Below are 18,484 nucleotides of genomic sequence, written 5' to 3'. Positions count from 1 at the left end.
CCTTCAGAAAGGGGGAAAAAGATGAACCGGGGAGCTATAGATCAGTTCGTCTGACATCAATCACTGGAAAATTTCTGGAGCAAAGTATTAAAAAAACTTGAAGAAAATGCAGTGAAGCCAACATGGATGTATCAAAAATAAATCCTGTCAGACTAATTTAATCTCATTTTTTGACTGGGTAACCTCTCAACACCTCTCTAATCTACCTAGACCTTAGCAAAGCTTTCGACATAGTGCCACGTGACATTCTGATAAGCAAATTAGCAAAAACTGGACTGGATGGAAAAACAATAAGGGGGATCCACAACTGGCTGCTGAGTCGGACACAAAGAGTGCTCCTCAGTGGCAGCTCCTCACACGGGATGGAGGTAACCAGCGGGATGCCGCAGGGTTCAGTCCTGGGCCCGGTGCTCTTCAGCATCTTTATTATTTGGATGCGGACGTACAAGGAGAGAGAGTCAGATTTGTTGATGATACAAAACTGGGTGGAACAGTAAACACCCTAAAGACAGAATGAAGATCCAGGGCAGTCTTGATAAACTTGAAGACTGGGCTGAAAGCAGCACAGGGAGATTCAGGGAGGACAAGTGCCAAGTCCCCCACCTGGAAAAAAGAAACCAAATGCGGTGATACAAGGTGGGGAATACGTGGCTCAACAGAACTGAAAAAGATCTTGGGAGTCATTGTGGACAACAGGTTAAATATAAGCCAATACGATGCAGCCACCAAAAGGGCAAATGCTATTATGGGATACATTACTTCCAAATCATGAGAAGTAGTAGTTCCCCTATATACCTCACTAATCTGAGCTCACCTGGAATCCTGTGTCTAGTTCTGGGTAACAAGATTTAAGAAAAATGCAGAAAAAAATGAGAAAGGGTCCAGAGGAGGGCAACAAAATTGATCCAGGGTTTGGAAACACTGCCCTGTGAGGAGGGACTGAGGGAACTGGGCATGTTCAGCCTTGGGAAGAGAAGACCGGGGGGGGGGGGGGAATGGGACATGAGCTCCCTCTAGAGGGACCTCAAAGGCTGTCACAAAGAGGAAGGCCAAGATCTCCTCTTGCTGATCCCAGAGTGATTGACTGAGTTGACTATTCCAAGTTGTGACAACCCAGATCCAGGCTGGACATCAGGAAGAGCTTCCTCACAGTCAGAGCAATATGGCAGTGGAACCAACTGCCTGGAGAGGTGGGGGGCTCTCCCACACTGGGACATTCAAAAGGAAACTGGGCAGCCTTCTGAGTGGGAAGGTGTGACTTGGTGTCCTGCAACAGCAGGGGGTGGAGTCGATGGCCTTCCTGGCCCCTTCCAACTTTCCTATTCGATGATTCGATCTACTAGCTATCAGTGGAACAGCGTCAACACTGTGCTTTGAATGGCAGCTCTGCCCACTCTCGACAGGTCACTGGCAAGTGCGCATATTTTTTTAAAGGCTTCTCCCGAAACAAGCGAGGATCTTCCCCAACCTCCTGCCGAGCCATGAACCGTCTCAAGAAAGCTGCGAGACATCCGGCCACTTCCCAAGACAATCCATGGCTCGACATGGCCAGGATGCGCTCCGCTCCCCTCAAGGCATTGATGTGGAGAGCTCACCTGAGCCCCCAAGGTGTTCCAACTGGGTGCCACACCTCAGGCAACCAACGCGGGGGCAAGAATCGAGTTCGGCTGGCTACCAAAGGCAAACACAATTTATGGACCTCTGTCTAGTATAACCTTGCATTTCAAAGGTTTTCAGCCCCATTTTCCATCCAATTCTGAAAAACAACAGTACAGGATGTGGCCCCATTCTTTACTGTTTGAATTTTCTAAAAGCAAGCTCGACACATGCCCCTTAAGTACAACATTATGCACAACACCAAAGGAAAAAAAAATGCAACCCCCCACACAAAATCAGAAGCTACAATGCCTTTTTGGAGGAATAAGTTAACTTTCCATGATAATGCATAATAAATAAGAGAGTTTAATAGATTAATCCACTATTTAAGGCTCATTAATATTCCCCGACTGTTGTTCTATGACTTTTTAAAGAAATCTGGGGTTCTGAGAATGGCTGGAGCAGAGATGGCATACACCCTCACACAACTCTCCCGTCTCTTTCTTGCTTTCTTGGCCACCAAACCCTAAAGGTAAAATTCTGTACCGTTAAGCCACAGTAGGCCTAAGTGCCCAATTATGTATTATGAGAAAGATTGTGAATGATCTGTTTATGGTCTTGATCTAAACAGGGAGGAAAAGCTGCGTTTGCCACAAACAGTCCGGAGTGACGAGGGCATCACAGGGGTTTGCACCAAGTTAAAGTTGCAGTCTTGCTTTCATTACAGCATTGTTTCCACGTGAGCTCCATTTCTAGGGTACATAAGAACACCAGCACACGCAGGTTTCAGTTCACGCTTCCCTACGGCTTGGGCTTGGCCAAGTATTCTCGATACATGGAGTAAAGTACACCTGAAAGACAGAAAGGAGGACGAATGTGAGCTATGTACATTGCAGTGGGAAGCTGTCTTGCTGGGAGAAGGAGCCAGGAAGGCAGAGGAATGCTCGGCAGAAGACTGCAGCTGAGCGAGCCCTGGGCATCGGCTGAGGAAGCTGTTTTAGCAGCACTCCGTGTTCCTATGCACACGGTGGGCATGTCCTGAGTGGAGCCAGCTGGAGCCAGGGGTCAGACTAGATGGCCTGGGAGGCCCCTTCTGACTCGCTCTGCTTCTTTCACACATTCTCTTGAAAGACAAGCCAAGCGGCTTCACTGCACCGTGCGCATGGATTTTTCTAACTCAATATGCCCTCGGTCTCCGCAGATCAAGCGGGGGCACGTGGGCCTGGTTCTCACATCACGCTAAGCCACAGCAAGGTTTCCCGACAACTCGCTTGTTGCTGGGTCAGCTGCGCAGCCCATGGACTGTCAGGGCACAGCAGGAGAGAGCGGGTACAAGGGTTGCGCTGTGCAGCCACAGCATCCCCGGGGCAACTCAACAACCATGCAGCCACCGACAAACCGCCTCGTGAAGGCAGAGCCGAAGGAGTGCCCAGTGCGACGCAAGCGCACCAGCGCTCAGCCCGCTTGAGAATCTTCAGGGATGGCACCTCTTGGGCCTGGGAATCAGCTACGCCCGGCCTATGTGAACTGACTGCGCCCACTGAACCGGCTGATTGTCCGCGTGACGTCAGGTTCGTGCAGCTGAACTGGTGACGGCAGAGCGCAGGGCGCACGACACCGGCCTGCGGCCAAATCCAGCCACGGTCGCCCAGACACCCCGGCAAACCAAACGGAGAGAGGCAGGCCAGGCGGCCGCCGCAGGTCAACCTGAAGCACAGCCGGGGGAACCGCCCCGCGTTCACGCACGTACCGCAGGTCATGGCCCCCACGACGAACCCCTGCGCCCCCACACGCATGTGAATCAGGTGCACGGACATCTTGGTGCTCCCTCTGTTCTTCAGCGTGTAGAGACCGTAGGCCACCGTGGCCAGGCAGCCCACAATGCCTGCAGGAGAGAGACAGGCAGGTTCGCGCTGTAAACTTTTATTTTCCTCGACCATAAAACGCTGCTACACCCTCGACAAAACTGTGCTAAAAGTGGCTGTAACGACATGTCAATAGCTGGGATCCAGGCAACTGCAGAAGGTCACGGGACAGGGAGAATTCTGAACAGAGTTTTAATCTATGAAAGTTTCCCCTATCTATCTATCTATCTATCTATCTATCTATCTATCTATCTATTTAGAAGGCTTCTATGCTGCCCCATTCACTGAAGCCTTGGGGCGGCTCACAATAATAAATAAATAAGCACAGTATAAAACAATATAATATGAGTTGACCTGGCCCAAAAAATAAAATAATATTAACAATTAAAATAATATTTGAATAAAAAGGTCTTGGCCTGGTGCTGAAAAACAAATAGCAACGGCGCCAGGCGGACCTCTCTGGGGAGTGCATTCCATAGTCGGGGCGCCACCGCAGAGAAGGCCCTCCTCCGGGTGCTCTGTCTCCTGACCTCTTTCAAAGAGGGTCCCCGGAGAAGGGCCTCTGCCGCTGATCTCAAGGGGCGGGAGGGCAAATATGGACGCTCCTGAGCACGTCATCGACTGCTTTGGACATGCTCCTCTTTCAGGCATTTCAGTCTCAGAAGTGCTTCTGCTCCCATGCTGGACTGAAACACCCATCTTTCACAGTCAGCACGGCCGTTCTAAGGCTAATGGGGCCTGTAGTCCAAAACATCTGGAGGGCACCAGCTGGGAAGGGACAGGCGAGGCCCTGTATCTGCTCCATTTATGTGCAAAGGCCCTGCTGGATGAGACAGGAGGCGAGTCCGGCGTTCTGTTCAAGCAGTGGCAAGGAGGAGTGCCACAGCCACCCCCCCCAAGTTCCCCAGCACCTGGTCTAGGGACACCCCCCACCTGCTCCTGGGGGCAGTCTCCACCCATCAGGACCAGGAGCCACCGGCGGCCCTCTCCTCCGAGAGTTCCTTCACTGCCCTCCGACAGCCACCCACATTGGTGGCCATTGCTGCATCTCGGGGGAGCGCCACAGATTCCTCGACGGAAAAAACAGGGCGGTTGACATGTGGGAAGGAAGAGGAGAGGGGCGGATACTCTGGGCCCGCCCAAGCCCCGAGATTCGCACCCTGTCCTAGAGAAAGTTGCGACAGAGTTTGCCGCCTCAGACTTTCATCTACCCAGCAGTGGCTACAAGGAGGAAGTTATATTTCAGGATAGTTCCTGTTTGCGCAGCCCATGCCTCGATTATGCCCACACGCCACCCGAAAGGCAGAACAACGGTGCTTTTCTCCCTGGTTCCCAAAGGGCCGCGTTTGTAAAGAAGTTTCAGGAGGCTTACCGATGGGAACAAACGGAGACTCCTTGACTTTTCGGACCAGTTTGGAGGACTGGCCCTCTTCAGCCTCATAGGTGGAGAATGAACCTTCTGAACTGGTCGCCATGTTGACTGCGGGGAAGGGAGCAAGCAGAGCAACAGAAGTTAATGTGCTGAACCTCAAACATAGGGACTTTCTCTGCAAGAGCACATTCTTAAGCTGCGATCCCGCAAGCACAGCCCATTTTATTTAAGAGGTGAAAGCCCTCTGGAACGCGCTCCCCAGAGAGGCCCGCCTGGCGCCGTCATTACTTGCTTTTCGGCGCCAGGCGAAGCCCTTTTTATGTAAAAGTTATTTTAACTGTTAATTTATTATGATTGTATTTATAGATTTTAATATATAGCCCAGATGGTACCAGTTTTTAAATTGATTGCATTTTATGTTTATTTTATGGATGTTGTGAGCCACTCCGAGGCTTTGTTGCAATGGGGGGCGGCATAGAAATGTTTTAAATAAATAAATAAAAGCTCAAGGTGGTCAGCCCAAGGGGGAGTCAACACACCATGCTGATCCTAAAGAAAGGCAGACTAAAACCCGAGAAGCACAGACTCGGTTCGCACGACAGAACAACCCCGCATGGGCTAACTGCCACCTGTGGCTGCCTCGTGGTACAAACCAAACTGAGATTGCCTCCCCAGGCTGGCCGGCCTATTCCTCCCACCCAGAAAGCCCCATGGGTTGTTTGACATCTGGTTTATCCATGAGGGGTTGCCGTGACATCCGGACTCCAGGGACCGATCCCACCCTGCGTAAACGGGAGCAGCGAGCAAGGCACGAGAGCAACAGCCCTGCCCCTCCGGGCGATCGCACCCGAGTCGCCACCACCAGCTCCGGAGTGCCCAACACACGCACTGGGGAGCTGGCACTGGTTCACCACCTTCCAAAAAAGTGCCCCAAATGCGTGCATTTTCTCATTGGGCAAATCCAACTAGTTAAGAAAGCAAAGATGGAGTTCTGAAAATGGAATGTCTCAGCATGGCAATGGCTGGGGGGGGGGTCGGATCCTTTCGTCTCTGCATGAGAGCATTTAAATATATGTCACACAGATTTTAAGAAAGGAGCAGCCAACCAGTGAGAGTCGCTGCAATGTGCCGGCTGCCACGTTGCAGATCACAAACTAAAACGGGGGGGGGGGGGGGGGGGAGAAAACCTGGAGGGAGCCCAAAAGGGCTTGTGATCACAGCTTGGGAGGAAACACGGCAGCTGCTGGCACGAGTCCCCTGGAGGGCAGGCATGGGGCAGAACAACCTATGGGGTGCCCACTGTGGGTTGTCTGGGGGGCAAGCAACTGCTTTAAGCTGGGGTGGGTTAGCATGAAATACAAGCACACCCATAGTTAATAAAGCGACCTAGTAAGAAAATCTCCTTATTCAAGCTAGCAAGCGAGTCAGGTATTCTGCTCAGAGCAGTGCAGAACCTATAAATCTCTGGCTGTGGGACTGCAAGCCCCATCCGCCCCCACCCGTGATGGGAGCTGTAGCCCAGCATCTGGAGGGCTTGGAAAAGCAGGGGTGCCAGCTAAGTCCAGCCACACCTCGGCTCCCACAGCTCTGGCTAGGACAGCACCTCCCGCAAGGGCAAGGACGGCCAGCGGTCTGGTAGCCCATTGTGCCACGGGGCGTTGCGAGCTGCGGGTTCCAGGGCCGGAGAGGCCTCACCCTTCCTTCCTTCCTTCCTACCCCACTCTAGGCTGGGGCCCCACTGCAGAGGGGCAAACTGTTCGGATGCAAGGCAGCTTCTCAGGCTGCCACGACCTTCCAGCAACATTCAAGGTCAAGAAGAGACTTGTTGAAAGGAGGTGGAACAAACGGAAGCGGCAGTCCCTGGCCGGACCTTTCTCAGCCCCACAGGGGGTCCCTGGCTGAAGCGGGGGTCCCTGGCTGGACCCCGTGTCCACGGACCTTTCTCAGCCCCACAGGGGGTCCCTGGCTGAAGTGGGGGTCCCTGGCTGGACCCCGTGTCCACGGACCTTTCTCAGCCCCACAGGGCAGCACTTCAAGGATGTGCTGCAGCTGAGTGTGCCGGCAGCTCAGCGACTCTCCCATGCTGACGGCACGGCACATGAGCCTTGAGGAATGTACTCCTAAGAGCCAGAAAACATCTCAGTGGGAGGAATTTTCCCAAGGAATTTAGCATTTGGCACCTCCGTTGAAGCAGGTTGTAAGGAAGCACCCTTGAGTCAGATAAAGCCCAGCGTTCGTGCGAGAACAGACTTTGTGTGCTACAACAGAGCAGCGAATATATCACTGGGTGAAAAATAAAACAGAATTCTCCTGTGAACGGCAAGTATTGACCCACAGGGAAGGTTTGACCGGGAGCCCCACACTGGGAGCGCCGGGGACTGGACCCGATGGCCTGGCCCCTTCCAGCTCTACTATTCCGATTCCTGACTCCAACCTTGATCCTTTGAACCTGCCTTGAGCAAGAACGCGAAGCACCGCTGCTTTTCTGTCCCAGGACTACCTGGCCAGAGAGCACAAGGGGCAGTGACTGACGCAGCCATGTGGGGTGTGTGAGCGGGGGAGACGCTTAATGACTTCCTTTTCCACTTACTCTCTTGAAACAGAACCGTTGCAGGGGATGTAAGCAAGCGACACCTCCAGCGTTATTCTGAGAGCACAAGCCTCGGTGCCGAGCGGCTTCGGGGGCCGTGCAGCGCAAGGCAGGGCAGGGGCGATGCCCACGTTGGCCCCCGATGCAGCTCCTCCGGGCAGGAACTGTTCCCATCAACATTAGTCATCGCTCACCCAGACCTGTTACTTCATCCGGCACCGGCATTTCGGCTCCGGTTGCGTCAGAGTCAAGCCGCCCGGACGTGCGTGCGGCCCCCCCTCCCAGTCCTTCTGGCCCCTCCCAGTTACTCCAAACCCACGTGCCCAGTTAGCCTCTTCGGTGCCCCGAGCTGTACCCATGACCTTAACATCTCACCTCCCCTCCCCTGCCCTTGATCCCTTTCCCCCCTTTTCCTGACACGCAGCGTCCATTTTAAAAGCACCCGTTTATCGGGGGGCGGGTGGGCAAAAGGGCTGCCAGAGTCACCCCTTGCCCTGTGAAGCTCCCCAAAGCCCTTCCAGCATTAAAAAATCCCCTCCTGCCTCGAGCAGCCGTTCCTCCCGGAAGCAACGGACAGGGGGCTGGCTGGCTGATGCGGGCCGGGGAGCCACCACCAAATGGGGGAGCCGGAGAAGAGGGGGGACTGGGCACTGCAGCGCCCGGATGCGCCCTGCATGGGCACCCAGCCCCGCACGCCCGCCTGCCTGCACGAGGCTCCTTGGCAAAGGAGGAAGCGGTGCGGGAGCAGCCCAGGCCACATTTGCATGGGGCAGAGGCAGAGCTGGAAACCGGCTTTCATGCTTAACAGTCAGAAAAGTGTTGCCATGGTTTGGGCGGGGGGGGGGGGCCACCCCCAAGTGGGGGGGGGGGGGGGGGGGGGGGGGAAACCGGTTTTTGGGTTAAAAAGGGAAAAAGGGGGGGGGGGGGGGGGGGGGGGGGGGGGGGGGCAACCCCAGACTGGGGAAAAGGAGCAGGGCAGAGGGCAAATAAAAATAAATAAGGGCACCCCCTTTTTTCGAATAGCAGCAATCAGATGAAGGGGTTGGAGGGGCCCCACTGGCCGGGGATGATGGGGGGCGCGGTGGAGGGGCCCCACTGGCCAGGGATGACGGGGGGCGCGGCGGAGGGGCCCCACTGGCCGGGGGTGGTGGGGGGGCGCGGCGGAGGGGGCCCCCCGGCCGGGGGAGGAGGGGGGCGCGGCGGAGGGGCCCCACTGGCCGGGGATGACGGGAGGCGCGGCGGAGGGGGCCCCACTGGCCGGGGATGATGGGGGGCGCGGCGGAGGGGCCCCAATAGCCGGGGATGATGGGGGGCAGGAAATTACCTCCTCGGCCTCCAGAAAGCTGCCACCACCTACCGCCGCAGGGGGGGTTCCTCTCACAGCGCCCCCGCGATTGCCCCTTTCGCCCGAGGAGCTCCCGCAGATCGCTGAACCCTCCCGGCCCCGCCGGCTCACCTCGCTGCTGATGCTGCTGATGCTGCTGATGCCGCTGCCGCCTCCGACCGGCTTCTGCGCGCTCGGCGGGGCCGCACACGCACTTCTCCAGCTGGCCCCGCCCCCGCCAGTGACGCCATCCCTCCCGGAAATGGGCCTAAGGGCGCCATGAGGCGAAAACTACAACTCCCAGCCAGCATCGCGACCGGAAATCTCGCCTTCTCAAAAGCAAAACCGGCCGAGGAGAGTTCCTCTCGGTTGGAGTGTCTCCGCAGCGGCCTGCTCCCCCTGGGGCTGGGTTGCAACCCCCATCATCCCCAGCCCGCACAGCCGAGATGGCGGAGCTGCGCCACCGAGATAGAAAATGCCTCCTCCCTCCACTCTATGGTTGCGCCTCCCCGCCTCTTCCGGCACGCCCACCCACGGGGTCGCTGTGAGGCCACGTGGCGTCACGCATCTCCTGACCAATCAGGAGCGAAGGAGCGCGATGACGTCAGGGGTGGAGAGCTGCCCCGCTTTTCTGCTCGGAGCGACGTCTTTCCTAATAAGGGAAACGTCTCCGCTTCGCCCCGCCCCGCCCCGAATGTACCCATTGATTAATTAGCTTTGCATTTCGCCTTTTCCTCTGGCGTCATTTCTAGGCAGTTGGATGAATCCGCCTCCTCCTCCTCTCGATCTTGTCCTCAGAACAACAACCCTGCAAGGTAGGACAGCTTTGCAGGCTCTGCGATCCGTTCTAAGGTTTCCTGCGGGAAGAAGAGTGGGGCAGCAATAAAACACGAAGCGAAGCTGCTTGTAGCGATGCAGAGCCGTTTCCTCCTGCTTTTGGGTCGGGAAGGTTCCCCGGAGCCGCACAGGGGTCGCAGGCACCCCGCTGTGGCTGGGCTGGCAGCGGGCGGGGGATCAAGCCTTTCCGTCCGGCTGGTGGACCGGGCCACCGCCCGCTCCTTCCCTCAGCCCGGCCTTGCTCTGGGCTCCGAGGGGCGGCTCTGCGTCTGGCGGCTTCACCCCGCTCCGTTCTGCGCTGAGCTCGTGGGGCGCCCCCTTTTCCTCTCCGCACCGGCTTCTGGCCACGCGTGCTCTGTGAGCTGCCACGCCTGTTTAGCGAGTGGTCCCCCCGCAGCGGCCCTTCAAGCTCCACATGGGCCCGCTGGCCCCAAATCTGGCACCCCGGGCCCGCTGGCCCCAAATCTGGCACCCCGGGCCCGCTGGCCCCAAATCTGGCACCCCGGGCCCGCTGGCCCTAAATCTGGCACCCCGGGCCCACTGTGCATGTGGCCCTTCCGGCCCCTGCCTTTGAAGCGGTGCGCTGGATTGCCCTGGAGCCCCGCACCCTTCTTTTGCAGCCCTCACTCTCTGTGGGGGGGGGGTCTGCCACATCACCTGGCCATGTGCAGGTGGTGCAGGTGGGTGGCTCACCTGGGCACGGGCCCTAGGTCTTTTACCCCATAGGAGCTGTGGCCATGAGAAGGCTTGGCTGGCTGCAGGAAACCCGGAAAGGGCCAGTGGGGGGGGGGCTTGGGGGGGACAGACCAGAAATGGGGGCCTTCATCTCGATGTGGCCAGACCCAGAGCCGCTGCTGCCAGCCGGTGTCAGCCATCGTGCGCTAGAAGGCGCAAGCCAGGTCGGGCGGGGTGTGAAGCAGCTTCTGATGCTCCTAAGCAGTGGAGGCTGGACCCCAAGGTCAGCAGGGTGGTAAATCTGCTCCAGATTTTACTCTGAACTTTAAGCACTGTGCATTGTGTGTAATTTACTTTGGGGGTGCAGTTCAGACTGAGGGTAGTCCCTTTAAAGTTCAGAGTAAAATCTGGGGTGGATGTTCAGTCGGTTCAGAAAAGAGCAACCAGGAAGTTAACTGGGACCAGCAGATATGCACATATAATGCAGGTCCTTTATCAACTGTACTGGCTACCAGTTGAAGTCCGGGGCCAATTTAAGGTGTTAGTGATGACGTACAAAGCCCTAGGTGGCTTAGGACTCGGTTCCCTATGTGTCTGCACACCCCTTAAGATCTGGGGCAGAGGTCCTTCTTTGGGGCCCTCTTTGAAGATGAGGAGAGTGCCTATTGTTGGGAAAATGTGGATAAATCCTGTCCGGAAAGCATTACTCCTGTGTGCCTTTGCATTGTGGGATCAAATCCTGTACTCCTCCTCAAAACCAAGCTGTCACTGTTTAAAATGGCATCCCCCACTCCTTTCTCTCACCTTTAGCTGTGGGCTACAGCAGACAGGCCATTGTAGCCCAAATATACATTGAAAATAGTCATTGTTGGAATTCAGTTTACAATAATCTTTTGATAGCCCAGAGGGCTTCATGTGCCCTGATCATGCAGAATGTTTAGAGTCGAGATGGGGGCTGAGCTTATCATGAACAGTTTCTAGGAGCTTGAATTTGCATGTCTGAGCAGAGCTGGAGATGGGTTCAAGTTACTCAAAGTGTCAGTACAGGCAATTAGAAATATTTTAATCTCATTGTTACAGTGTGATTGACTGACATGTCTTGATCAGTTCTGTCTGTGATGACCTCAGAATCTTATTGTAACCTCTGCATTCTGTCATCAGTTGCCCTGTACCTGTGTACCTATAAATGCCCTGTAATGGTATTGAAGCTTGGCAGCGAGTTCATCTCTGCTAGGCCAGTAATGCATTATTGTAAGTCAACCGCAGGAACCTGGGATAGACAATAAAGACGCGGAGGTTCATAACGATTGATCTTTCCTATGACCCTGAGTTCTATTTCCTCTTTTCAAATTGAGATTCCGGGATTCTGACACTATCCAGAGAAGGGCCTTCTCTGCAGTGGCACCCCGGTTATGGATTACACTCCCCAGAGAGGTTTGCCTGGCACCAACATTTTCTTCTTCCAGCACCAAGCCAAACCCTTTTATTTTCCCCGGTATTTTAAAGGTTTAGGTTATTTTACTTAGGGTTTTACTGTATAGAACTGAGGCTGTGCTGTGCTTTGTTGTAAGACTGTCTATTTGGTAGAGGACGGTATAGAAAACTCTAAAATAAATGAATAAATATTGCAGCTGCTTGTCTTTGCTGGTTTTTAGAGTGCTTGGGATGGAGGGGGGGGTAGATGTTCCGGGTTGAGAGAGAATATGGCTGGATTCGAAGTAGGTTATCCTCCGAGCTTCAGACCCTCCCCTGCCTTGTGTTCGGCTTGTGTGTGTGGCTTTTCATTTCATCTGCCTTTGCTTTTCCATGCAATGAGTCTTTGGGGACCGGCTGCAGAGACACAACAGCCAATTTGTCCATGGGCATCCCCTGGGGCGCAGATGCCGTGATGTCCTCTCGAAATTCCCACCAGCCCCACAGGGTGGAGGAGACCGAAGCGTTCGACACGGGGGAGCACGGACAGGAGGATGGCATGCCGTTATACAATGAGGCGGGAAGGTGCAGATGAGAGCCAGTGTGGCGCAGTGGTTAAGAGCCTGGGACTGGGACTCAGAGGATCCGGGTTCGAGTCCCCGCTCGGCCATGGAGCCCACTGGGTGCCTTTGGGCCAGTCACAGACTTTCCGCCCAGCCTACCTCACAGGGTTGTTGTTGTGGGGATAAGATGGAGGAGGAGAGATGATGTAAGCTGCCTTGAGACCTTTGTAGGAAAAAAGGCAGGCTATAAATCGAATGAATGAATGAATGAATGTTTGAAAGGTGTAATATTGCAGCCCAAAAGGAAAAAAAACGTTCCAAAGGAAGACCCCGGTATGAATCTGAGCTGCGTACAGGCTGCGAGCAGCTGCTCCATCGCAGAAATCATGAAATAGCCACGAACAACTCCTTTTCCAGTTCGTGACTGGTTCGCAGTGACTCACAGCCATCAGTGCTGGCTCTTGCCTTATTGATGGCTCTGTTTGCACTTGCCTTTTGCCAAGTAACGCAACACACCCACCTGGCACGGCAGAGCGGGGGGCGGGGGGGGGAGATGGCCTGACCCACTTGGCTCTGCCTCTTGCCAAGCGCCGCGGCCCAAGGCTCCCTTCGCCGCATTCCTGCAGGGACTCAGCTCAGTAGGAGTTAACTTTGGATCAGGCACATACATGCGGGGTTGCTCTTTCACTAAACTCTTGTGCAACATCGGGAAGAACGAATGTCCAGGTTTGCTCGTTTTCTTCTCTCTTTATCTTGTGTGACTCTTGCTGACCAGATTGTACATTTGTGGACAGGAGGAGGGTGTGTGTTATCTTTGTAAATCATTATTATCACATTTTTATTGATAAAGCCTTTATTGCTATACCATTCTATGATAATTTTCCTCCTGTTCCACCCATATCCATACATATCTGGCTACAGGTAGGGGATAAGGGGAGCTGAAGTCCCAACACATTTGCTGTGCACCAAGCCAGAGGAGTCTGCTTTAAGGTGTCAATAAAATCATTGGGGTTAACCTTGTGAGAAACTTCGTATTCTTTAAAAAGCGTTTATTTTTAAGCCATCCCGAGACATTTGTAGGGGATGGGATAGAAAAGCTTTTGATAAAGTAATTAATAAATAAAATATTTATCTTAAAATGGTCAAGGCAGCTTCTTGTAAGGTTGAGACCCCTCAAAGGGGCTTTTCATAGTTTCTGCTCCTCAACACTTTTCCATGGGTCCTGTTTCTTTGCAGGATTACGATCGGCCACTCTGCGCGCGTTTTCTTCCACCCTGTCCCCAGAGGTTTTCTTTCTCTGCCATTCTATCTGTGTCATAGAACGACACATAACCGCTACACAGTGATGTGGTATAGTGGAACTTTGCAACCATGCCAAGGTTTCATTTTGGTCCATTCCACCATTTCCAAATAATGGGCTACTTTCCTCCGTTGAAAGAAGGCTGCGGAAATTGTTGCAAGAACAGGGGGTGGCTGTGGAGGGGGAGAGGGCACCTGCAAACTACCACGAGTAAGGACTCACTGGAGCACCGTAACTGCCCCTGTTGCAGGATTTTGCCCTCTCCTCAGTACGGTACCGACCCCCCCTTCGCGTCCTGTTCTTCCATTTGCAGGCTCCAAGTGACAAAGTCATGGAAGCCGAAGCACGAGTGAGGCGCCCATCCAGGGAATATTCCGGACAGTATCGGCCTGCCAGGGACGCTCCAGCTGATTTCTGATAGTTCAGAGATCAGAAGCATCACACAACTTGAAACCGTGAGAAAAATGCAGATTTTCTCCATGTGACCTTGGCTCCCTTCCTGGAAAAAGAGAGAGGAGAGGAGAGGAGAGGAGCAGTCCCTCTGCAAGACGCTTTTATTCAAATCCCAGGTGGGCTGTTATGGTTGGCCTGCAGTGGTGTACAAGCTCTGGGGTGACACAGAAATTGAATGAAATAATAATAATAATAATAATAATAATAATAATAATAATAATAATAATCTCTGTTCTTTTTTTTCTGCGTCCCGGTCTTAGAAGTCACTAGTTCCCTGGTGCGTGATGTTAGGGCAGCTGCAGGAAAGCCCTGCCTGCGGTCTCACCACGAGATCGCCTTCCCATCTGACGTGTTTTCTTCAGCAAACAGTTGCACAACCGAGGAAACCTATGACTCGGGTTCCCTTTGGTTTGTCCCACCTAGTCTAGGTGGGTCAGAGCTCACACCTTTTCTTTCCAGCACGTTATGTCCTTTTAGGCATCAGAAAAAGACGGTGTATGCTGACGGTAATCAAAAGCCTGTTTCAGATAATGGCGCAATGCGCAACGCAGTATTTTTTTTAGTACCGATGTCGTGTGAGCATGTGGCCACAGCAAGACTCACTCCTGTGCTGATGTGTGTTCGAGGGGACCACCTGTGCAACCCTCTGAAAATGCTTTGATCCAGAAAAGTTTTTGCAGATGAGCATTTAAGTGCTTCAGAGCAGCAGGTGGGGAAGAAAGCAGATGCCAAACCGTGGCATTTTCTTACAACTGATGTTGTTTCTTTCTCTCCTTTTTGACTTTTAAATGGCACAATGAGGGCTTTTGCTAGACTGCTACAGAGAAACTCACACAGATAAATCTGAGAAATAACTAAGATGGTAAACAATTATTTTTGATTTCGCAAAATGACAGCAGAGAGAAATGTGTCTTTCCTCATCAGTGACATCACAAGCAGCAGAATGTTTAATAGTATTTGATATAAGAACAAAAGCACCTCTGGTCCAGCATTCAGCTCTCACATTGGGCATTTGGTTGCACTCACACACACAAGTCGTGGGTGTGACAGCACCGCCTCACCCATGTTCCCCAGCGAGTGATATTGAGAGCTTTACCTGCCAGCAGCCTTATCTTCCACAAGTTTGTCCAGTTTCCCTTGAAAGCTGTTCCTGTGGGTGAGCATTGCTACTTCTAGCAGTAATCAGTTCTATTGTTCACGCACCCTTGATTTATTTCAAGGACTGTCTATACTACTTCTCATTTTTAAAAAGAGAAATCCCAAAGTCATCTATACAATAAGAACATGATAAAACACCTTAAAGCCAATCAGCAAAAGCACTGAAAAATGATGGCGAGAAATAACATTTCACTTACAGAAACTGGGAGTAGTTGAAGAGTTGTCAGGGGCAGGGCTGGGCAAAGCAGTGTGCCAGGTGTGGCAGAAACACCCCCACTGGGAGCGCGCCTGATCTCAGTGGGGAAGTGGCTTCACGTGGTGGGTGCCACGACTCACAGGACCCTCTTCCACAGCGTGGCCAAGCAAATCTTGGGCAGCCGCACTATTCACGGCAAGGCCTGCCCCTCTGCAGGTAGGGACTGGAGTGGCCTATATGGGAGAGGGGGGTCCTCGGATGCCCTGGTCTTGAGCTGCTTGGGCTTCATGAGCATTTTGCGCCAGCTGCAGCTCCTCACCCCATCTCGGGGGCAGCCCCACAGACAGCGCACTGTGACAGCCCGGTCTCGCAGCCACCAGCACCTGCACCCCTGTGGCAGGCTATCCCCACAAAGGTTGCGGCTCTCACACCAGCCTAAGCTGGTCACGGACAGTCTTTGCCATCGAGGACACCAATTCTCAAGCGACAGGGGGACCCACGAGAACCCTCAAAATATATATGCATCTCTGTGGAGGGGGGCAGCCCCACCCAGGGCGTGTGGATTAAAAATCCCGGACCCAAGCCCCACATCTCATTGGGAATCAGTTCCAACTGTTAAAGCCCGTGTCAGACTGTGCCATGTTCAACACATTTTCCCAGTGACTGCGTGGTTGCAGGTGGCGCAACAGCGCATTGTGCGCTGTCACGGCACACGAACCTGGGCTGGTTTTCACAGGGGAGTTTGTGTGCGGGCAACTAGCCACCTTGAAAACCCACGGCTTGTTCTTGGGATTGCTGGACCCACAGTAGGTGGTTGTGCCAGTTGAACCCGGGCACCTGACGCCATCATGGGTTGTGGGAAGTGCCTACCGGGCGCTTGGCAAGAGTGGCGAACGCATCTTCTCTTGCCGCTCTCGCTGAGCTAGCTTGGGCCACCAGCAGTGCCACGTGGGCGTGGACGTGGCACGGGTCGGTCCCTCCCACTGGGAGTCCAACTCTTTCTGCATCTGCCACAGCTCCCCACCCTTGCTTTTGGATTGCTCTTTGTGATCGCCGATTTGAGCACCAGCGACAGCTCCTTCCAGATGCCCCAGGATCACACTGAGGGGGCTGTCCATGGCTTGTCACCCCTCTGAACGGTTGCGTCTTGCAAGGGATTTATGCAAATGCCTGCAAACACTTTGGAATCGGACATGCACAAGTGCACGTGTCTGAAATGGCGGCCTGGCCCGGACAACGTCCTGCAGGCAGCTGTGGTGCCGAGATTCATCTGCGAAAATCCCCTTCCCATTTTGAATAACAGGCAGCAGTCACAAGAGATCAGTAATTAAAAGCAGCATTTATCAAATATTCTATTGCCATTTGAAGAATGTCAGGGCAGGGGAAGGAATACATGATTCAAATGCTCAAATGTCTGATTCTTCAAAATTTAAACTGTTTTCAAAGTTGTACAAACTTGCCCTTCTTTGAGAAATCCTTGCAGTTACATTCCAAATGTTACACCAATTTCTTTTCGTAGCTGGGTTACCTTTCACCCAAAAGGCACTCCTTGTTCTGCATATAACTGTACTGTATTTTTTCCAAAAGGAGTACACAGATAATAAAAGATGAAAGCAATGTTGAATGGACAGAGTTTGCAACACAGTAATATATCCTGTATCCTTGCAGAGAGCTCTGATAACACTATATTTTATACTGATAATTTTAATTTTATATTTGTAAATCAATGTATTTTTTGTATTTTTGTATTTATTGGTAATTTATTATGTACTATTGTATTTCAATGTATTTTATCATGTTGTAAGCTGCCCCGAGGTTTCGGCAAGGGGCGGCATAGAAATGTTATAATAATAATAATAATAATAATAATAATAAAATAATAATAATCTCAGCAAGAAATGTACAATCAGTGGGACTTACTTTCTAATAAAGCTGTTCAGGATGGAAGCTTTAATTTTTGGAGTATGCGAGTGCTAGATCGCTGTACCAGACATCCAGTTCGCTTGGTCCTGCGGCTTGGTTCACCTGCTTTTGCCATCGGGCTTCACTTGCTCTCCACGGTTTATTCCTTTTGGCTGTGCAGCACTTCTGTATTCAGAATTGCCCAACGAGTGTTTTTCCCACTCTGAGGCCACCACAGAGGATGTTACTCACTAGCACACTAGCATGTCACGGCCAATCTCATTTCCCAATCAACACACCAAAACCGACACTGCTGTTTTCATGCCAAACCCATGCCGACATTTTCAGTCATTTTGTGGTGTTTTGCAACATAAACCCTGCATTTGCCTTCCCACCCCGAAGTGTGAAGCCCATACTTGCATTTTCTAGCTACGCAGAAGAGACTTTAAATCTGCTATCATGGAATGTATGGGGGAGCCATTCCTCCGTTTGCAATTCTCCTCTGATTTCCCACCACTTCTCCCATCTCTTAAAAAGTTAAAAAATCATGAAGAGGGGATAGCCGCCGTTTTCTGCTTGGTGCTGCCGGCTGACCTTTGTCAGGAAGCATTCTTCGAAGTCTGCAATGCCCATTCATAAAACACAGATGAACCTGGTGTTGATCACACAGTCACACGTAGAGGCTTACCGGGTACGTGGAACGCCAGCTCCTTCAACATGGTCCACCTGCCTGGCTGCCCCCGAGTGCACAAGCTCACAAGTGTCCCTGAGTAAAATAGAGAGGGGTGCAGAATTAGTTTTCCAATGTGCCTCTCACCTGGTTTACTTGGATGGTTCAAGCTCTGTTTTACAGGAAGCCCACCTTTTACAAGAAGTGGGCTTAGTGCTTCCACTGTATCTTGAAGGGAAAGCAGCTGCTGCTCCCGTCCCCTCTCTGGGTGGGAGAGCAGAGGGCTGGCCATGGAAGACGCTTCTGTCAGCTCATCCTCTCCTTCCAGCTGCATTATTATTATTATTATTATTATTATAACATTTCTATGCCGCCCCTTGCCGAAACCTCGGGGCGGCTTACAACATGATAAAATACATTGAAATACAATAGTACATAATAAAATTACCATTAAATATAACAATACAAAAAATACATTGATTTACAAATACAAAGTTAAAATTATCAGTATAAAATAAAAATATAGGAGAAAGAGAAGGAAGAAGAAGTTGCCCAGGCCAGATCATATGT

At 52.5% G+C, this 18,484-nt stretch overlaps 2 protein-coding genes and 1 long non-coding RNA gene across 5 annotated transcripts in view; 2 read left to right on the top strand and 1 right to left on the bottom strand.

The window, feature by feature from the left end:
- Window positions 1-1,777: 1,777 nt before the first annotated feature.
- HIGD1A (HIG1 hypoxia inducible domain family member 1A) lies at window positions 1,778-8,979 on the bottom strand. 3 transcript variants are annotated; one of them, XM_044419529.1, is made up of 4 exons: window positions 8,880-8,979; window positions 4,834-4,941; window positions 3,347-3,481; window positions 1,778-2,447 (listed from the first exon to the last, which is right to left on the bottom strand). In XM_044419529.1, the coding sequence occupies exons 2-4, from the start codon at window positions 4,934-4,936 to the stop codon at window positions 2,398-2,400; spliced, it is 288 nt and encodes a 95-aa protein (XP_044275464.1). In that variant the 5' UTR covers window positions 4,937-4,941; window positions 8,880-8,979; the 3' UTR covers window positions 1,778-2,397. The 3 variants fall into 3 exon arrangements, with proteins under 3 accessions (XP_044275464.1, XP_044275465.1, XP_044275466.1); XM_044419530.1 differs by having other exon boundaries at window positions 4,834-4,944; window positions 8,889-8,916; XM_044419531.1 differs by lacking the exon at window positions 8,880-8,979 and adding an exon at window positions 8,748-8,769.
- Window positions 8,980-9,078: 99 nt separating this feature from the next.
- Window positions 9,079-14,215, top strand: LOC123017881. Its single transcript, XR_006413682.1, has 2 exons — window positions 9,079-9,562; window positions 13,849-14,215. It is a non-coding gene; the product is annotated as an uncharacterized LOC123017881 (long non-coding RNA).
- A 3,654-nt stretch (window positions 14,216-17,869) lies between these two features.
- Window positions 17,870-18,484, top strand: part of LOC123017891 (polypeptide N-acetylgalactosaminyltransferase 4-like) — a 6,386-nt gene continuing 5,771 nt past the window's right edge. Inside the window, exon 1 of the mRNA XM_044419545.1 lies at window positions 17,870-17,935. Within this exon, the coding sequence (XP_044275480.1) occupies window positions 17,870-17,935 (66 nt within the window). The remainder of the gene's footprint in view (window positions 17,936-18,484) is intronic.

Source organism: Varanus komodoensis, unplaced genomic scaffold (genome assembly GCF_004798865.1).
Source record: "Varanus komodoensis strain SLA01 unplaced genomic scaffold, ASM479886v1 scaffold104, whole genome shotgun sequence".
In the NCBI taxonomy this organism is placed as follows: Eukaryota; Metazoa; Chordata; class Lepidosauria; order Squamata; family Varanidae; genus Varanus; species Varanus komodoensis.
The sequence above is the reverse complement of the archived record's forward strand: the minus strand, read 5'-3'. Positions and strand labels throughout refer to the sequence as shown.

What these genes read in the sequence shown, in the direction of transcription:
- HIGD1A (XM_044419529.1), bottom strand. Translation starts at nt 4,936, where the DNA reads ATGGCGACCAGTTCAGAAGGTTCATTCTCCACCTATGAGGCTGAAGAG. An exon ending in GTCTCCGTTTGTTCCCATCG is followed by an intron (nt 3,482 to 4,833) that starts GTAAGCCTCCTG and finishes TCTCTCCTGCAG; the next exon opens with GCATTGTGGGCTGCCTGGCC. An exon ending in CGTGGGGGCCATGACCTGCG is followed by an intron (nt 2,448 to 3,346) that starts GTACGTGCGTGA and finishes TCTGTCTTTCAG; the next exon opens with GTGTACTTTACTCCATGTAT.